At 48.1% G+C, this 18,287-nt stretch overlaps 1 protein-coding gene across 5 annotated transcripts in view; it reads right to left on the bottom strand.

The window, feature by feature from the left end:
• Positions 1 to 18,287, bottom strand: part of tenm1 (teneurin transmembrane protein 1) — a 1,268,320-nt gene that overhangs the window by 872,693 nt on the left and 377,340 nt on the right. For all 5 annotated transcript variants that reach the window (XM_085999260.1, XM_085999278.1, XM_085999249.1 and 2 more), the window contains exon 2: positions 17,624 to 17,906. In XM_085999260.1, coding sequence (XP_085855386.1) covers positions 17,624 to 17,843 — 220 coding nt within the window. In that variant the 5' untranslated portion in view covers positions 17,844 to 17,906. The remainder of the gene's footprint in view (positions 1 to 17,623; positions 17,907 to 18,287) is intronic.

The raw sequence follows: 18,287 nt of genomic DNA, 5'->3' as shown, positions 1-18,287 counted from the left end.
TGGAAGTGAACAGGACACCTCATGTTGCCAAACCCTACCCTTGTACTACAAAACTTCAGGACCCCCACTCCAATTCCGCTAAGCTTCAAGAAATTCCCCATTGCTACCAAAATCCAGGATCAATTCCCCACTCCCCAATTCAACTAAATTCCATGCTCCTCCCCAGTACTTCTAAATACATGGGTCCACAGGGGATTTGCTAGTTTAAAATAAAAGCTTAAGGCCTAGAAATTCAGTGGCCTGCGCCACCAGTTTGCGCCCAAAGAGGGCTTTTGCGCCACTGTGAAAACCTACCGCGATATTTAGTGGGGCGCTAATGGCGGCGTTAGCCATTAGCGCTGCGCCGCCACCGATGACGTCATCGGTGTGCGCAGCACCCCGCTGGCCATATTTGGTTGCTGCTGCCTCCCCCGCGCCGGCCGCAAACAGCGACCGGTACACGGGGCCTACCTGTGCCGGTAGTGGGGCGATTTAAGGTGGAGGTGCGGCCAGCCGCTTTTTCGGCGGCTGCCTGCCCGCACCTCCTTCCCCGGCCTCCTACACCACCCCCCCCCCGCGGCATTGCCAGCTGTTTCCAGAGAGCCCGGCACTTCTCCTTGGTGCCGGGCTCATTTGCCGGCACTCACGAGCGGGGATCGCGCTGTTGCAGGCACCTCCCCCTTAAGAATTAGAGGAAGGCCTGCAGTACCGCAGGCTGCCATGCCGCAGCGGGTGGCGCTGCAGCACTTTACACGCCGATATTCAGTTTCAGCGCCCCAAGCGGGCCGCCGAAACCCTTGTTTAGCGGCCGGCTTCAACTTGGGGCGCTGAAACTGAATTTCCCGCTGGCGCAAGTGGCTCCGCGCGCAGCGGTAATTCCGGCGCCCAGGCGAGCTGGGCGCCCCTAACTGAATTTCTAGGCCTAAGTATCTGTGAGATTTAAAGACATTTGTTCTGGGGATAAAAATATTGTTGTCCAAAATTTTTCCCAAGAATCCTGTTGCGCACTCACACTGACTTTTCTGCTTAAGTTATGGGCAGGAAGAATTTCACTCTCCTAGTATCAAGTCTCCAATGACAATGATCTCACCCAAACCCCTGAATTAGACTGCTGCTTTGTAATCATTCCCAGATATTTATTATTCTATGCACTACTTGCCTACACATCTTGATAAAAATGCAGAAAATGTTGCCAAATGCAACAATGTTCAAAAGAAAAAGAGACAGATTAAGGGTTCATGCAGGATCCTTCTTCATAACAACCCCGCCCAAAATATGACCCGATCTTTTTCTTTCAGATGCTGTGCATTTTTAACATCATCATCTATTTTTATTTTTGCCTTTTTCAGACAATTGCTTGTAATTGTTCCCAAATATCTGTTATTTTTCATATATGCTTTTTAATGATTGAACAATAATTATAAGCTAATCATTCTCTAGGCAATAAGAACATAAGAAAAGACCAGCAGGCTCAACAATCAATCCCTTTTTCCGAGAACCCCACCTATTCATATTCTCTTCATACACCGTAATCCTTTCACTTTCCAGAAATGCATGCCTGACTTCCTTTCTTAATCCTAGCTTTCTCATTTTTAATTTCTACCCTCTGGCATTTGTACCTTTCACTATAGTGAGCAATTTGCTTGGATCATTAATGGATGACGTGCATTTATCATAAGTTTAAGTGCATCAGAGACGATTTGACATTAGGCAAAGCTGTTAGGCAAAGCTGAAATCTCCTTAAACACACACAATTCAAGTTCACGACTGCCATTAAATTTTCGATACGGGCGTTATAATTTATATACCTTCAATTCCTGTTTGGCATTTTCTCGATTTCACTATAGCAGTTCTAATGGAGAGAGTGTAAAATACTGTGACTAAGTGAAACTGTGTTTATAAATCATCATGGCACTCCTGGGCAATCAGAATCATTTTACAAAGTTAGGAGACACCTTCAATGAGCTGCAAAGATGCCTGCAGCACATGGTGTTCACCATTTCCACAGCAACTCTCAACTTCTTCCAAAAAAATTTCAAGCCAACGATTTTGTTTGAGAAGAATTCTAAAAATAAATTTGCAAGCAGCAATTGGTCCATCTATTTGGCCTCTTCATCTTCTTGAAATTGTATTTTATTACCAGGAGTCCTTATATCACGTGTAAAAATGTCGTAATAGTCCACAGAGGTTCTTACTTCTCTGTGAAGGTGGTGCATTTTCTTAACTTCCTCCTCCATCACACAACTATTCAAAAAATGTTCACAGTTCCATAGAATTGGAAAGATGTCTCAAGATAGCAATCTCCAGACAAAGATAAGTGCCTCCATCACCATCATTACATTACAATATCAGAGCCTTTACAATAGCTCCAAGTCACTCAGAACCCTACTTTAGCTTGCCTATAAATCTGATAATGCTTTCAAACCATGTGCTGCCTTTGACAAGTTGAGTAGAAATACAAGGATATTTCAGATGAATACATGGCTAGAGGAATGATGCAAGGGGTTGGGATTCAAATTCCTGGGACATTGGAACCAGTTCTGGGGGAGGTGGGACCAGTACAAACTGGATGGTTTGCACCTGGGCAAGACCGGAACCGATGTCCTAGGGGGAGTGTTTGCGAGTGCTGTTGGGGAGGGTTTAAACTAAAATGGCAGGGGGTTGGGAACCTGTGCAAGGAGACAGAGGAAAGTGAAGCAAGGATGGAAACAAACGACAGGAAGGAGAAATGCAAAAGTGGAAGGCAGAGAAACCAAGGGTGTAAATCAAACAGGGTCACAGTAAATAAGAGTGTTAAAAAATCAAGCCTGAAGGCTTTGTGTCTTAATGTGAGGATCATTCGTAAAAAGGTGGATGAATTAGCTGTGCAAATAGATATGTAAATTGATATGATATAATTGGGATTACGGAGACATGGCTCCAGGGTGACCAAGACTGGGAACTCAACATCCAGGGGTATTCAATATTCAGGAATGACAGGAAAAAAGGAAAAGGAGGTGGGGTAGCATTGCTGGTTAAAGAGGAGATTAACACAATAGTAAGGAAGCATATTAGCTCTGATGATGTGGAATCTGTATGGGCAGAGCTGAGAAATACCAAGGGGCAGAAAACGTTAGTGGGAGTTTTATACAGACCCCCAAACAGTAATGCTGAGGTTGGGGATGGCATTAAATGGGAAATTAGAGACGTGTGCAATAAGGGCACAGCAGTTATCATGGCTTTAATCGACATATAGATTGGGCTAACCAAATTAGTAACAATACTGTGGAGGAGGAATTCCTAGAGTGTATACGGGATGGTTTCCTGGACCAATATGTCGAGGAACCAACTAGAGATCAGGCCATCTTAGACTGGGTATTATGTAATGAGAAAGGATTAATTAGCAATCTTGTTGTGTGAGGCCCCTTGGGAAGGAGCAATCATAACATGATCAAATTCTTAATTAAGATGGAGAGTGAAGTAGTTGACTCAGAGACTAGGGTCCTGAATTTAAATAAAGGAAACTACGATGGTATGAGGCACGAGTTGACTAGGATGGATTGGGGAACATTACTTAAAGGGTTGACGGTGGATAGGCAATGGCAAACATTTAAAGATCACATGGATGAACGACAGAATTTGTTCATCCTGTTTGGAATAAAAATAAAACAAAAAAGGTGACTCAACCATGGCTAGCAAGGGAAATTAGGGATAGCATAAGATCCAAGGAGAGGACATATAAGTTGGCCAGAAAAAGCAGCAAACCTGAGGATTGGAATAAACGGCTCTTTTTCCGAGTGGCAGGCAGTGACTAGTGGGGTACCACAGGGATCGGTGCTAGAACCCCAGCTATTCACAATATATATTAATGATCTAGACGAGGGAACTAGATGTAATATCTCCAAAGTTTGCAGACGACACAAAGCTGGGTGGGCATGTGTGCTGTGAGGAGGATGCAGAGAAACTCCAGTATGATTTGGACAGGTTGGGTGATTGGGCAGATGCATGGCAAATGCAGTATAATGTGGATATATGCAAGGTTATCCACTTTGGTGGCAAAAACAGGGAGACAGATTATTATCTGAACGGCAATAGATTGGGAAAAGGAGAAGTGCAACGAGACCTGGGTGTCATTGTGCACCAGTCGCTGAAGGTAAGCATGCAGGTGCAGCAGGCGGTTAAGAAGGCAAATGGTATGTTGGCCTTCATAGCGAGAGGATTGAGTACAGGAGCAAGGAAGTCTTGCTGCAGTTATACAGGGCCTTGGTGAGACCACACCTTGAGTATTGTGTGCAGTTGGGGTCGCCTTATCTGAGGAAGGATGTTCTTGCAATGGAGAGAGTGCAGCGAAGTTTCACCAGACTGATACCTGGGATGGCAGGAATGACGTATGAGGAGAGATTGGGTCGATTAGACTTATATTCGCTAGTGTTTAGAAGAATGAGAGGGGATCTTGTTGAAACTTATAAAATTCTAACAGGACTAGACAGACTAGATGCAGGAAGGATGTTCCCGATGGCGGGGGAGTGCAGAACCAGGGGTCACAGAACTAATGTCTCTTATCTGGAAGGAGGAGAGCATGCCAGGGGATCTCAGAGACACCGTAATTGTGACCATCTGCGGTAATTACAGAGGAGTCTCCCTGCTGTCTGCCACAGGGAAAGTCATCACAAGAATCTTCCTCAATCGCCTTCTCCCAGTGACCGAAGAGCTCCTCCCAGAGTTGCAATGTGGATTCCACCCAAGGGGCACAATGGACATGATCTTCACTGCACGTCAATTACAAGAGAAATGCAGGGAACAGCACCAACCGCTGTACATGGCCTTCTTTGATCTCAGAAAAGCCTTCGATGCTGTCAACCATGAGGGATTATGGAGTGTCCTCCACAAATTCGGCTGCCCTCAAAAGTTTGTCACTATCCTCCGCCTGCTTCATGACGACATGCAAGCCGTGATCCTGACCAACGGTTCCATCACAGACCCAATCCACGTACGAACCGGGGTCAAGCAAGGCTGTGTCATCGCACCAACGCTCTTCTCGATCTTCCTTGCTGCAATGCTCCATCTCACCCTCAGTAAGCTCCCCACTGCAGTGGAGCTAATTTACAGAACAAACGGGAAACTTTTCAACCTCTGTCGCCTCCAGTCCAGATCCAAAGTCGTCCCATCCTCTGTCGTCGAATTACAGTATGCAGACGATGCTTGCGTCTGCGCTCACTCGGAGGTCGAACTCCAAACCATTGTCAACGCCTTCACTGAAGCATACGAGAGCATGGGCCTTACACTAAACATCCGCAAGACAAAGGTCCTCTACCAACCTGCCCCCACCACACAGTACTGCCCCCCGATTATCAAAATCCACGACAAGGCCTTGGACAACATGGACCACTTTCCATACCTCGGGAGCCTATTGTCAACGACGAAGTCCAACACCGCCTTCAGTGTGCCAGTGCAGCCTTCGGTTGCCTGAGGAAGAGAGTGTTTGAAGACCAGGACCTCAAACCCGGCACTAAGCTCATGGTCTACAGTGATACCCGCCCTGCTGTATGCCTCAGAGACATGGACCATGTACAGCAGGCACCTCAAAGCACTGGAGAGGTACCACCAACGCTGCCTGCGCAAAATCCTGCAAATCCATTGACAGGATAAGCGCACCAACGTCAGTGTTCTTGCTCAGGCCAACATCCCCAGCATCGAAGCTTTGACCACCCTCGATCAACTCTGATGGACGGGTCACATTGCCCGCATGCCCGATACGAGACTCCCAAAACAAGCGCTCTACTCGGAGCTCCGGCACGGCAAGAGAGCCCAGGTGGGCAGAGGAAACACTTCAAGGGCACCCTCAAAGCCTCCTTGAAAAAGTGTAACATCCCCACCGACACCTGGGAATCCCTGGCCCAAGACCGCACAAAGTGGAGGAGAAGCATCCGGGAAGGCGCCGAACACCTCGAGTCTCTTCGCTGGGAGCAAGCGGAAGCCAAGTGCAGGCAGCGCAAGGAGCGCACGTCAACCCAAGCACCCCACCCACCCGCCCCATCAACCACCATCTGCCCCACCTGTGACAGAGAATGTAGGTCCCACATTGGACTAACCAGTCACATGCAAACTCATTTTTAATGTGGAAGCAAGTCATCCTCGGTTCCGAGGGACTGCCTAAGAAGAAGAAGAAGATGAGGAGAGATTGGGTCAATTAGGCTTATATTCGTTAGAGTTTAGAAGAATGAAAGGGGATCTCATTGAAACTTATAAAATTCTAACAGGACTAGACAGACTAGATGCAGGAAGAATATTCCCGATGGCTGGGGAGTCCAGAACCAGGGGTCACAATCTAAGGATAAGGGGTGAGCCATTTAGGACTGAAATGAGGAGGAATTTCTTCACCCAGAGAGTGGTGAACCTGTGGAATTCTCTGCCACAGAGGGCAGTTGAGGCCAATTCATTAAATATATTCAAGAAGGAGTTGGATATATTTCTTGAGGTTAAAGGGATCAAGGGATATGGGGAGAAAGCAGGGACAGGGTACTGAATTTGGATGATCAGCCATGATCTCATTAAATGGCGGAGTGGGCTCGAGGGGCCGAATGGCCTACTCCTGCTCCTATGTTTCTATGAAAGCATCTCACCGATGTCCTGTTAACTTTCTGATAACACCTTCAGCTTTTATCACAATTTGAGGTTACAGATATTTCATGGAACCAAAAACAATACCGTCATATCGGGATGTCTAGTTTGACATGGCACACCCTGGCTGTATAGTTTGGATCCTTATCTTCTCATTGAACCACTGAGATTTTTATGTTGCATGATTTCCATAATGGGAGTGACATTTTCAATACAGAAAATATTAAGGCCTAGAAATTCAGTATCGCCACGTTTGGGGCGCTGCCAGGCGTTCGCTAAATTTAGCGCCGGGCGCAACTTAGCGCCACCTTCGCCGAAATTGAGTTGCATTGCCACAAGAGGTTGCTGCTGCGCTAAAGCAGGCGGTGCACGACTATCCTAAGGCGCTAAGCCGGCGAGCTGAGGCCCTACCAGCGAGGGCGGGCGCAGCGCAGGTGCGGCGAGTTGCTGATTGAAGGCAGACACACTGGCGCCAGTCAGCTCTTAAAGGGGGAGGGTCAATTTGTTTTGCTGCCACACCCTGCACACTGCAGCCCTGAATCTAGGGCTGGACAGACCTGCTTCAACAACTCAACACCCACGACCATGGAGAAGGCCAGGGAGCGAGCGCAGCGCTTTAGTGAGGGTGCCCTGAAGGTTCTGGTTGGCGCAGTGGAGCGCCGGCAACCTATCCTCTTCCCTGACAGTGGCAGGAGGCCGCTGCCCAGCGAATACAGGAAAGCTTGGAGGGAGGTGGCAAACAGAGTGACCTCCAGCAGCATGGTCCCCAGGACAACCACGCAATGCAGAAAGAAGTTCAACGACCTCGCTCGGGTTGTCAGGGTGAGTACCCTTTCCAGTATCCTTTTCATCCCTGCATGTGCACATCACTTTATGGCCAAAGGGTCCTGAAAGCCCCAATGCCCGGCCCTCATCCAACACCTATGGGACGCTCATGAAAATCACATGCACATTCACCACTTTACACACTGTCAGGGCTATTCCACCATGGGAGGCAGTGCAGGCAAGATGAGGGCTTGACACTGTCAGGGCTATTCCACCATGGGAGGCAGTGCAGACAAGATCAGGGCTTGACACTGTCAGGGCTATTCCACCATGGGAGGCAGTGTAGGCAAGATCAGGGCTTGACACTTTCAGGGCTATTCCACCATGGGAGGCAGTGCAGGCAAGATCAGGGCTTGACACTGTACTCAGAGCCCGTCCTTTCTCTTGCAGGGCAAGCTGGCCCACAATCGCAGGCAGCAGCTACAGACCGGGGGAGGCTGTCCTAAACTTAAAGACCTCAGCGACCTGGAGCAGCGAGTGGAGCGGATTATGGGAGGCCGACTGATTGGCCCCATCGCCACTTGAGATGCCGACCCCGTTCTGGACAGCAATGGTAAGGTCATCACCTTTTTGACCTCTCTCTTTCCACTTGTGCCTCACAGCAGCATCCTTTGCCACTCTCGAACCAATGCAGTGCATTGCAGCACTCATGCCTCCCTCGCTGCCGCCCTGTCCTCACTCTAAAGCAACTCTTGTGCCTCCCTGCTTTCAAATGCTGAATCGCCAGGTGAGGAGGCGGGCCCTCAAGCTGGCACTGTGAGTGAATCGGAAGGCGAGGAGGAAGAAGAGGAAGCCGGACCATCAGTGCCACCCTTAGCCAAGGCAGCCCATGGCCATGATGGGGACATGTCTTCCCTGGAGGGGAGCAGGGGGGAAGGGTCTGATGACGGTGAAGCTCCGGGGCCCAGTGGGCTGCAGCAATGCGGGAGGGGTAGGGAAGCTCGGCGGCCTTCTCCCCGGAGGGTGAGTTCGGCCTCCAGTCCTGCTACAGTGAGCGCAGAGGAGGTGCGGCTCCTTGGTGAAATGGGCGCCCAGGCTGCGCGCAGGCACATTGAGCTCATGGCTGCAGTGGCAAGGATGCCTGACTGCATAGAGTCACTGGCAAGGAGTGTGCAGGAATTCGGGGCAGCACAGGCCAGGAGTCTGCAGGAGGTCACTGCATCACAGGCCAGGAGTCAGCAGGACGTCACTGCATCACAGGCCAGGAGTCAGCAGGACGTCGCTGCATCACATGCGGCTTCCAGCCAAGTGCTTAGTCGTGCCATGCATTCACTGGCTGGTCTGATGCAGACACAGATCAGGGCCACACGGGCACTAACTGCTGCCACCCTCGCTGGATCGGCCAGGAATCGCCGGGGCCCTCACCGCGCCGCAGCAGCCCAGCAGTCTGTGCTTCAGCAGATTGCTGCGCATGCTTCAGTGCTGGCCTGTGCGAGTGCCAGTGTCTCGGCCGACCAGGGAGTGCCTGTGCTCTGTCAGGTTGGCAGCATTCCTGTTGCCAACACTGTCACTCCTTCACTGCAGCTGCCACCACCCATAGTACAGACTGCTGCCGCCCAAGCAGAGTTGGAGCAGTCAGCAGCCGGGCCCTCCAGGCCCAGAGCTGGTCCAGGCCGTCCCCCAAGGGCATCTGCCGACTCACTATCTGACCCTCAGCAGCCTTCCCCCAGCCTTGCTGCAGCCACTGGGGTCCCATTGAGGAGGAGCTGCAGGGCAGGAAGGGGCCAATCGCGCAAGCGAGGCGAATCACCCTCGCAGGCAAAAAAGTAGGTGGTGTGGCAAAATGTTGAGTTTTTTATGAAGGCCGAGAATGTTGTGTTACTTTTTTTATGAAGGCCGAGGATGTTGTGTTTGTTTTTTATGAAGGCCGAGGACCATGGTCATTTTTGTTTCACTGTTTTGTTCATTTTCTCCAGGTGGTGAGAGCCAGTTATGTGTCTGACTGTTTTTTGGGGGGTTTCTCTGTATTTGTTTGTCATGCAGGAAGGGCACAGAGTTTGTTAAATAAAGAATTGTCTTTATTCAGATTGTCCATGTTTGCACTTTGAACTATTTGTTGCCTTGACTGCCTCAGGGTTTGTGGTGCAACTCCATTCATGTTCTTTCAATGGCACAAGCCATTCCCTGAGAGGGGGCCTAGAACCTGTAGTGTATTTACCTTTAAGGGGAGAACTACTTTTTACAGCTCCTGTATACTGTAGTACCGGCAGTGACCACACCTGTATATAACCCTGAGTAGGGACCTGTACTGTTTAGTTTTAGAGCAACCCTCATCCAGTAAACACCTGTAGATTGTTCTCTGCAGCCTCTGTCGATTATTTGAAGGACACACTACCTAAAGATATCCAGATTTAACAGAACCGACTTGCAATAAGCCACTGACGGACGGCCCTTGCACTTTGTGCCTCCCTCCCATCTTGGTGCTCCTCCTCCTCCTCCTCCTCCTCTGGTGGTCCTCCAATGTCTGCTGGCAGTGGCTGAGTCCTGAGGATAGCCAGGTTGTGCAGCATGCAGCACACTACAACGAAATGGGAGACTCGCTCAGGCAAGTACTGTAGGGCCTCTGCAGAATGGTCCAGACAGCAGAACCGTTGCTTCAGCACGCCGATTGTGTGCTCAATGATGTTCCTGGTCGCTTGATGGCTGTCATTGTATCGTTCTTCAGCAGGGGTGGTGGGCCCACGGAGTGGGGTCATCAGCCAGGTGCACAAAGGATAGCCCTTGTCCCCGAGAAGCCAGCCTCCTGGGTGAGCCGGGGCTTCGAAAATGTCTGCCACAGAAGTCTGGCGCAGGATGAAGGCGTCGTGGCTGCTGCCTGGAAAGCGGGCATTCACAGCTAGTATGAGCTGCCTGTAGTCACAAACCAACTGCACGTTCAGCGAATGGTAGCCCTTCCGGTTGCGGTAATCCTCGGCGTTCTCTAGAAGCGCCCACAAAGCCACATGCGTGCAGTCAATGGCGCCCTGGACCATGGGGAAGCCCGCTATTCTTGCAAATCCCATTGCACGCTCTTGGTACTTGTCCGGGGTCATGGGGAAGGAAATGTACTGACGTCTCCTTCTGAAGAGGGCATTCGTGACCTGGCAGATGCAGCAATGCACCGCGAACTGGGAGATATTGGCAATGTCCCCAGTAGCGGATTGGAAGGAGCCGGTGGCATAGAAGCTGAGAGCCACTGTCACCTTCACCACCACCGACAGGGACGTCCTGCTCCTCAGCTGAGGCTGCAGATCTCTCTGAAGCAGGTGGCAGATCTCCATGACCACCTCCCTTCTGAATTGAAACCTCCGAATGCACTGCTCCTCAGACATGTTGAGGTCGGAGAAGTGCTGTCAGTATACCCTGGGAGGGTAAGGCCTCCTGTGCCGACGCCTGTTGGCCCTTCTCCGTCTGGCCATGATTGGCACTCTCCCTCAGCGTCTCAGCCCTTTCAATGCAATGCAGAAACCCAACGTTTGCACCCATTGCAGCCCCCATTATATGTGGCCACTCAAGGCTATGGCACTGAGAAATAAATCCAACTGCAAAGCTCTGGCCTGAAGCCAGAAGTACCTGTGCGAGCGATGAGTCAAAGCAGAAAGCTCTCTCCCTTTGTCTCTCTCCAAATCTCTCTCTCTCACACAGAAGGAGTGGAACAAAATGGCTGCTACAAAGAATGCAGGAAGAGTCCCCTTTAAATAGCGCCCCCCCCCAGCCCCACAGCGACTGGGAACCGTTCCACTCAACCAGTCGCTGGGAGCGCCAGGCGCAAAGGGGGGCGCCACTGAAGTTCCGGTTCGGGGCGCACCAAGGGCGTTGCACCATGAAATGACATCAGGAGCTGCGCGCGCAGCTGAGCGGGTGCTGCGGTTTTGCGCCGCCACTAGTTCTTGACTCAAGTTCGCGAGAGGCGCAGATCGCGCCGCACCCGGGCGCTAGCCGCTTCGCGCCCCACTTCTCACCCTCTTAAGGCGCTAGCGGCTGGCGCTAACAACTGAATTTCTAGGCCTAAAAGCCATAAAAAGTGCTGCTGTGATATGTCTTTGCACCAGTCACACAAAATCCTGTGACACATGACATTAAAAGAAAGGTTATGCTTCTCCTAACTGATGACACCATTTGGCAAATAAATAATTTAGTCTTAGAGTTCTGACTGGAGGCAGAATTGACAGCAACCCTTGTAACCACAACAAGAAGTAAAGGATGACAACAGCTGGAAATAAACTACAGCTCGAAGACTTCATTCCCCCCACCCTTTCTTTTGGCACTCCTCTCCCGCAGGTGTTTGCTTATATTGGAACACAGTTCCACAAGCACAGCAGCCGGCTGGTAACTCTCCCAAGCAAACTTCTTCATTTCTGAAACAGACAGTACAGTCAGTAAGTTATTCAACTGTGTACATCATCACAGCCAAGCCCAATGATGCTCATAACCAACAGCCACATGATGCATTTTCCAGTTGAGGGCACTGGGTAGAGATCAGGATCAGGAACACTCGCTTCTGTTTTCTCCTTCCTAGCCTAAGAGTGTGAGTTCGTTTGTAGCACCCAAGCTAACGCAGTAAAGCCTGGGAACTGAATATGGGACCTTCTAGTTTGTATAACCTGTTGCTATATTGGTCAGTGCCTTTAGTCACTCGGCTATAAGGGGAGCTAGCTAAAGACTAAGTGGTGGTCTTACTGTAAAGACCCCTTTTACAATGTAAATACAAATCCCGGTGACAGGCTAATTCACATGCACCATTTAAAAAAAAATCTTTTATGGGATGTGGGCATCGCTGACATGGCCACGATCCCCTAAATGCCCTTGAAAAGGTGGTGGTTGTGAGCCACCTTCTTGAACTGCTGCAGTCCATGTGGTGAAGGTACTCCCACAGTGCTGTTACGGAGGGAGTTCCAGGATTTTGACCCAGCGACGATGAAGGAACGGTGATATATCTCCAACTAAGGATGGTGTGTGACTCAGAGGGGAACTTGGTGGTGTTTCCATGCACCTGCTGCCCTTGTCCTTCTAGGGAGTAGAGATCGTGGAGTTTGGATGTGCTGTCGAATAAGCCTTGGCAAATTGTAGATGGTACACATGTTGAACCAGTGGTGGAAATAGTGAATGTTTAAGGTGGTGGATGGGGTGCTGATCAGTGGGCTGCTTCATTCTGGATGGTGCCGAGCCTTTTGAGTGTTGTTGGAGCTGCACTCATCCAGGCCAGTGGAAAGTATTCTATCAAACTCCTGACTTGTGCCTTGTAGGTGGTGGAAAGGCTTTGCGGAGTCAAGAGGTGAGTCACAGTATTTATGTGGCTGGTCCAGTTAAGTTTCTGGTCAATGGTAACAACAACAACAATTTGTGTTTATATAGCGCCTTTAACGTAGTAAAACGTCCCAAGGTCCTTCACAGGAGTATTATAAGACAACAAATTTGACACTGAGCCACATAAAGAGAAATTAGGGCAGGTGACCAAAAGCTTGGTCAAAGAGGTAGGTTTTAAGGACTGTCTTAAAGGAGGTAAGAGAGGTAGCGAGGAGGAGAGGTTTAGGCAGGGAATTCCAGAGCTTAGTGCCTAGGCTACAGAAGGCACGGCCACCAACGGTTGAGCGGTTATAATCAGGGATCCTCAAGAGGGCAGAATTAGAGGAGCGTAGATATCTCGGCGGGGAGGGGGGGTTGTGGGGCTGGAGGAGATACAGAGATAGGGAGGGACCATGGAGACATTTGAAAACAAGGATGAGAATTTTGAAATTGAGGCATTGCTTAACTGGGAGCCAATGTAGGTCAGCGAGGACAGGGGTGATGGGTGAACAGGACTTGGTGTGAGTTAAGACACGGGCAGCCGAGTTTTGGATGAACTCAAGTTTACATAGGGTAGAATGTGGGAAGCCAGCCAGGAGTACATTGGAATAGTCAAGTCTAGAGGTAACAAAGGCATGGATGAGGGTTTCAGCAGCGGATGAGCTGAGGCAGGGTGATGCGCTATCAATTACTCATAAAAGACTGAGAGTTAAGAGAGTAACTAAAGGCTTTTATTAACAAAAGAATGAAGGTCTGCCTCGAGTGGTCGACCGGTCCAGAATACAAAGGGGCTGGGGAGCAGTCACCTTTATACTAGGACTTGTGGGAGGAGTCAGCCGAGGCATGTCCAGGCATGTACACAGTGGAATACAAACAGTGGTTTACCACACAGGGGTTGAGACAGGCGATGTTATGTCTGAGTTATGCCGTGGATATGTGGTCGGAAGCTCATTTCAGGGTCAAATATGACACCAACATTGTGAACAGTGTGGTTCAGCCTCAGACAGATGTTAGGGAGAGGAAAGGAGTCAAGGGAACGGAGTTTGTGGCGGGGACCGATACAATGGGGTCAATTTTCCTGGCGCCATCAGGCAGGGTTTCAGGCGTGTGTGGCGGGGGGGAAATCCCGAATTCGGGGGTCCTGACACCATCCCGCCCAAAACCCTGCTCCACGCAAGTTTCAGAGGCGGCGGGTACCCGCCCCGCACTGGGACCCACCGACTCCAGGCGGGAAGGGATTAGTGCCAATTAACTGCCTGTTAACAGCCTTACCTTACCTTACCTTACTTACCTTAACAGCCTTTCTTCCTCTAGCCTGCGGGAGCGCATCACTCAGCCGGCACTTAAAGCTGAATGGCTGCGATCTGTGAAAAGTGACAGCCTTCAGCTTTGAGTGCCGCTGAGAGTTCTAACTGAGTCTGTGCAGAAGGACTCATGTTAGAACTCAGACTGTCAGTGTTTGGCAGCTTCAAACAGCTGTGAAACATTGATATTTCATCTGTCAAGAACTCTTGACAGATGAAATTGCAGTCTGTGACGTCACCTGTTGCTGGGTGGCCCTTAATTGGCCTGCTGAGCCCACTGGGCGGGCTCAACAAGGTCAATCAAGGGAAAATCGCGCGGATTGGCCGGACGTCGATGTAGGCGGGTGTAAAACCCGAAAGTTGTAGTCCCGCCTTCTTCCCGACAGCTTCGGGAAAATCGACCCCAATGGCTTCGGTCTTCCCAATATTTAATTGGAGAAAATTTCTGCTCATCCAGAACTGGATGTCCGACAAGCAATTTGACAATTTAGAGACTGTGGAGGGGTCAAGAGAAGTGGTAGTGAGGTACAGCTGGGTGTCATAAGCGTACATGTGGAAACTGACGCTGTGTTTTCGGATGATGTCGCCAAGGGGCAGCATGTAGACATCAGAGGTAAAGATGTGAGAACAGGAAGAGAAGCCGTTGCAGGTGATTCGCTGGCTACGATTAGATAGATAAGAATGGAACCAGGCGAGTGCAGCCCCACCCAGCTGGACGACAGTCGAGACACGTTGGAGAAGGTGACCACCTCAGGATGTTGATGGTGGGGGATTCGACGATGGTAATGCCATTGACTGTCAAGAGGAGATGGTTAGACTCTCTTGTTAGAGATAGTCATTGCCTGGCACAAATGTTACTTGCCACTTATCAGCCCAAGCTTGGATGTTGGCCAGGTCTCGCTGCATGTGGGCATGGTCTGCTTCATTATCTGAGGAACTGAACAATGTGTAATCATCTTCAAGTCATGTCCATTCAGTCATTATATATTACAATTCTAAAATCTGAAATGACTCACCTCAATGTGATACAGTTCAGGACATTTGTGATATCTGCTGATCTACATTTTTGTAATTCAGTAGTTGCATTAAATTCCAAGCTCCAGAGGATGAAAGCAATACATATTTCAACATGCTTTTAGCACTTCACTGCATCATGCAACAAAAACAGCTAAATAGGATACTAAATTTTCCAATTTGATAGCACAACTATTATATTGGTTACCTGAAGCATTCAGGCTATTGCAAATTCTGACCTCTGTATCTATTTGCACTGTAATAAATTCAAGCTTACAATATATAGCTCCCATGAAAGTCTGGTGGATCAAGACAGTACCTGGTATGGTACCAAGCTATACAGACCAGAAGTAACAGGTTCACTGATTTCAGGTGGGTTGGCATTATGGGTGCGTAACTGGCCTGAGTGTCACTGGGTTAAGGAGAGGAGAAAAATCAGCCTGTTCCGGAATACAATTTTGCAATCTCTGCTGGAATTTTTATATGCGTGTGATATATATATACTGCCTGCGAACAGAATCATGGACAGCTATGGGAGAAACAACTACCAACATAATGTCAAGGCTCACAAATGATCAGGTAGTGTACATCTAGCTTGCATAATCCAGGATTAATAATGGCCCTATTTAGCAATAACTGTGCTTTGAAATTTATGCAGTATTCTCACTAGTTCTCCTGTCTATCCAGATGTTGGACAATATCAAACATCAGATTTGCTTCACACAGACTAAAATGTATCAAAAAACAACTTACAGAACAAATATACCAAGCAAATATTATACAGCAGAAAAATCGTATAAAAATCTAGAAACATCGAGAAGAGGGAATTTGGCCTAAACAGTCTAGCAAAACATCTTTCAGATTTCTTAGGATGAAACAGGCGAGCCTTTGTTGGTCCATGGAGAACAGAATGCAGTCTCGAGGTGGATCCTTCAAATAAAGATAGCGCATTTGGAATAAGGGAGTCCCAAATGTTCACAGAATTCCATGCATTTGAACATATATTAAACATTATGTCAGCACTGCTGAACAACAAAAGATCCTCATGTTGGGAAATCCCAACGCTTTTGAAGATGGGCAGGTTAACCAATCATGGACAGAAGAAAGATACTGCAAATTCCGGCAACATTATAAAAGAAAAAAAGAAAGCCTTGTATTTATATCGCGCCTTTCACGGCCACCGGACGTCTCAAAGTGCTTTACAGCCAATGAAGTACTTTTTGAAGTGGGGTAACTGTTTATTATGAAGACAACTCCATGGAAAGCTTAAGAGAAGATAAACAAACATGATCTGGAACTTTAACTGTTTCCGTACTTCCATATCACCTTATCACCTTCATGCTCATGAACCAACCTTTCTTGATACAAAATTACACTGAAAAAAACAATTATGTTTGCTATCAATGCATTAACAAACTCCTTACAAACAATATTCCAGATATTAAAAATTATTAACTATGACAGGACACCATCCTATCTTTCAAAGAAAGGCAGCCAAATATGTTAATTCAAGATCAGGTTGACAAGCCCTTTTGAAGTGCAGACTATAGTCTGAAATGCCAAAACAAAGCAATTAATCTTGCTAACCCTCGATGGGCCATAGATGGCATTTAGAAAAATATGTTGACACAAATTTCACAATTGGTAGCCATTGGTAAACCTGCATGAACTGAATCATATTCCGATGGAACCAGCTATGGCCCATCAAGGGTTAGGTAGGTTAATTGTTTTGTTCAGTCCGCAAGCATGACCCCCCCGACTCCCACCTCGGCCTCCTACACTGTTCCAGTGAAGCTCAATGTAAGCTCAAGGAACAACACCTCATCTTTCTATTAGCCACTTTACAGCCTTCCAGACTCAACATGGAGTTAAAAAATTTCAGATCATAACCTTTGCCCCCATTTTTTCAGATGGCAGCTGTTGCTGATGATTCTGGTATTCCCATTTACACCTCCTCTAGACCCATCTTTTGTTTCTTTACTTGTCCCATTACCATCTCCTTTTGCCTTGCACCCTTTCATTCTGCCTTCCACCCTATCATAGGCCGTCCCTTTTGTTCTTTCCTCCGCTCCCTCCTTTCCCTGCCCCTGCACTTGCTTAAAACCTGTTTCATCTCTAACTTTTTCCAGTTCTGACGAAAGGTCATTGACCTGAAACGTTAACTCTGTTTCTCTCTCCACAGATGTTGCCTGACCTGCTGAGTGTTTCCAACAATTTCTGTTTTTATTCCCACGGAACCAGACTGCTTTATTTTTATTAAAGTACCGCCGCTGTATAATAATGATATATACAGTAACACTCCTTTTAAAAGGAACCAGGTTAACTCATGAATCCACTTAGTTGTGAGTTTGAGTTGGAGCTATCTTTCTATTCCATCTGATAGAAAGTGTGAAAAAACAATAAGTTAAGCAAATTAAAGAGTAAAACTCCTTCAAACTATGTATCATGAAAATACAAGGAGTACTGACTGATAAGGGTGCAGAAAACCAAATTAAACACATTCCAGGCTTGCCGTATTCAGTGACCCCTTTTAGCTGGTAGATTTCACTTGGTTCTTGACAGGCATGATTTAAGAGTGCGAGATATACATTTAAAATTTACATCCACACGCACACACACAAAAAACACAGACATACCTTGTCTGGATTCTTCAACCGTTTGCATGATATCTTTCTTATGACTGTTATAATTCATCCTCAGCTCCTTATTGTATTCATGAAGTGTTTCTCTGGAGTTGTAGGACTTGTGGGGACTTCTGCCATCTTCACTTTCATCTGAAGAGCTTGTGTATGCCAATTCCATCTCGCACCTAACTTTTGGCAGTGGTTGGTAAGGTTTACAATCCATCTGATCCATTCCTTGTAAAGCTGGCACACAGACATTAAAACAGGGAGTCCAGAATGCTTAATCAAGAATGACCTACAAAGACAGAGGAAAAATATGTAAGGCCAAATAACATTGGATTTTCTGTTTCCCAAATTTTCAAAAAAGCAGATGGTGGGGGTGGGGGAAGAAGGAGATATGTCCGAAGACCTTCACATTCTCTCAGGAAGATGAAGATTCATCTACATTACACATATACCATTATGATTCTAATATATCACAAAATCGTAGGCCTAGAAATTCACTTTGGGCCCGCCAGCTGGCGTGCACCCAAAAGTTAGCGCTGAGCGCGGAGCCAGCTGCGCCCGTCAGATATTCAGTTTTTGCGCCCCAAGTCGGAACCGGGCGCTATTCCAGGGTGTGCCCGCCCCCGCTTGGGGCGCTGAAACTGAATTTCAGCGCTCTAGGCGCCGCTGC

This window comes from Somniosus microcephalus, chromosome 1 (assembly GCF_052327205.1).
Source record: "Somniosus microcephalus isolate GS21.2 chromosome 1, FLI_Smic_1.0, whole genome shotgun sequence".
Taxonomy (NCBI): Eukaryota; Metazoa; Chordata; class Chondrichthyes; order Squaliformes; family Somniosidae; genus Somniosus; species Somniosus microcephalus.
The sequence above is the reverse complement of the archived record's forward strand: the minus strand, read 5'-3'. Positions and strand labels throughout refer to the sequence as shown.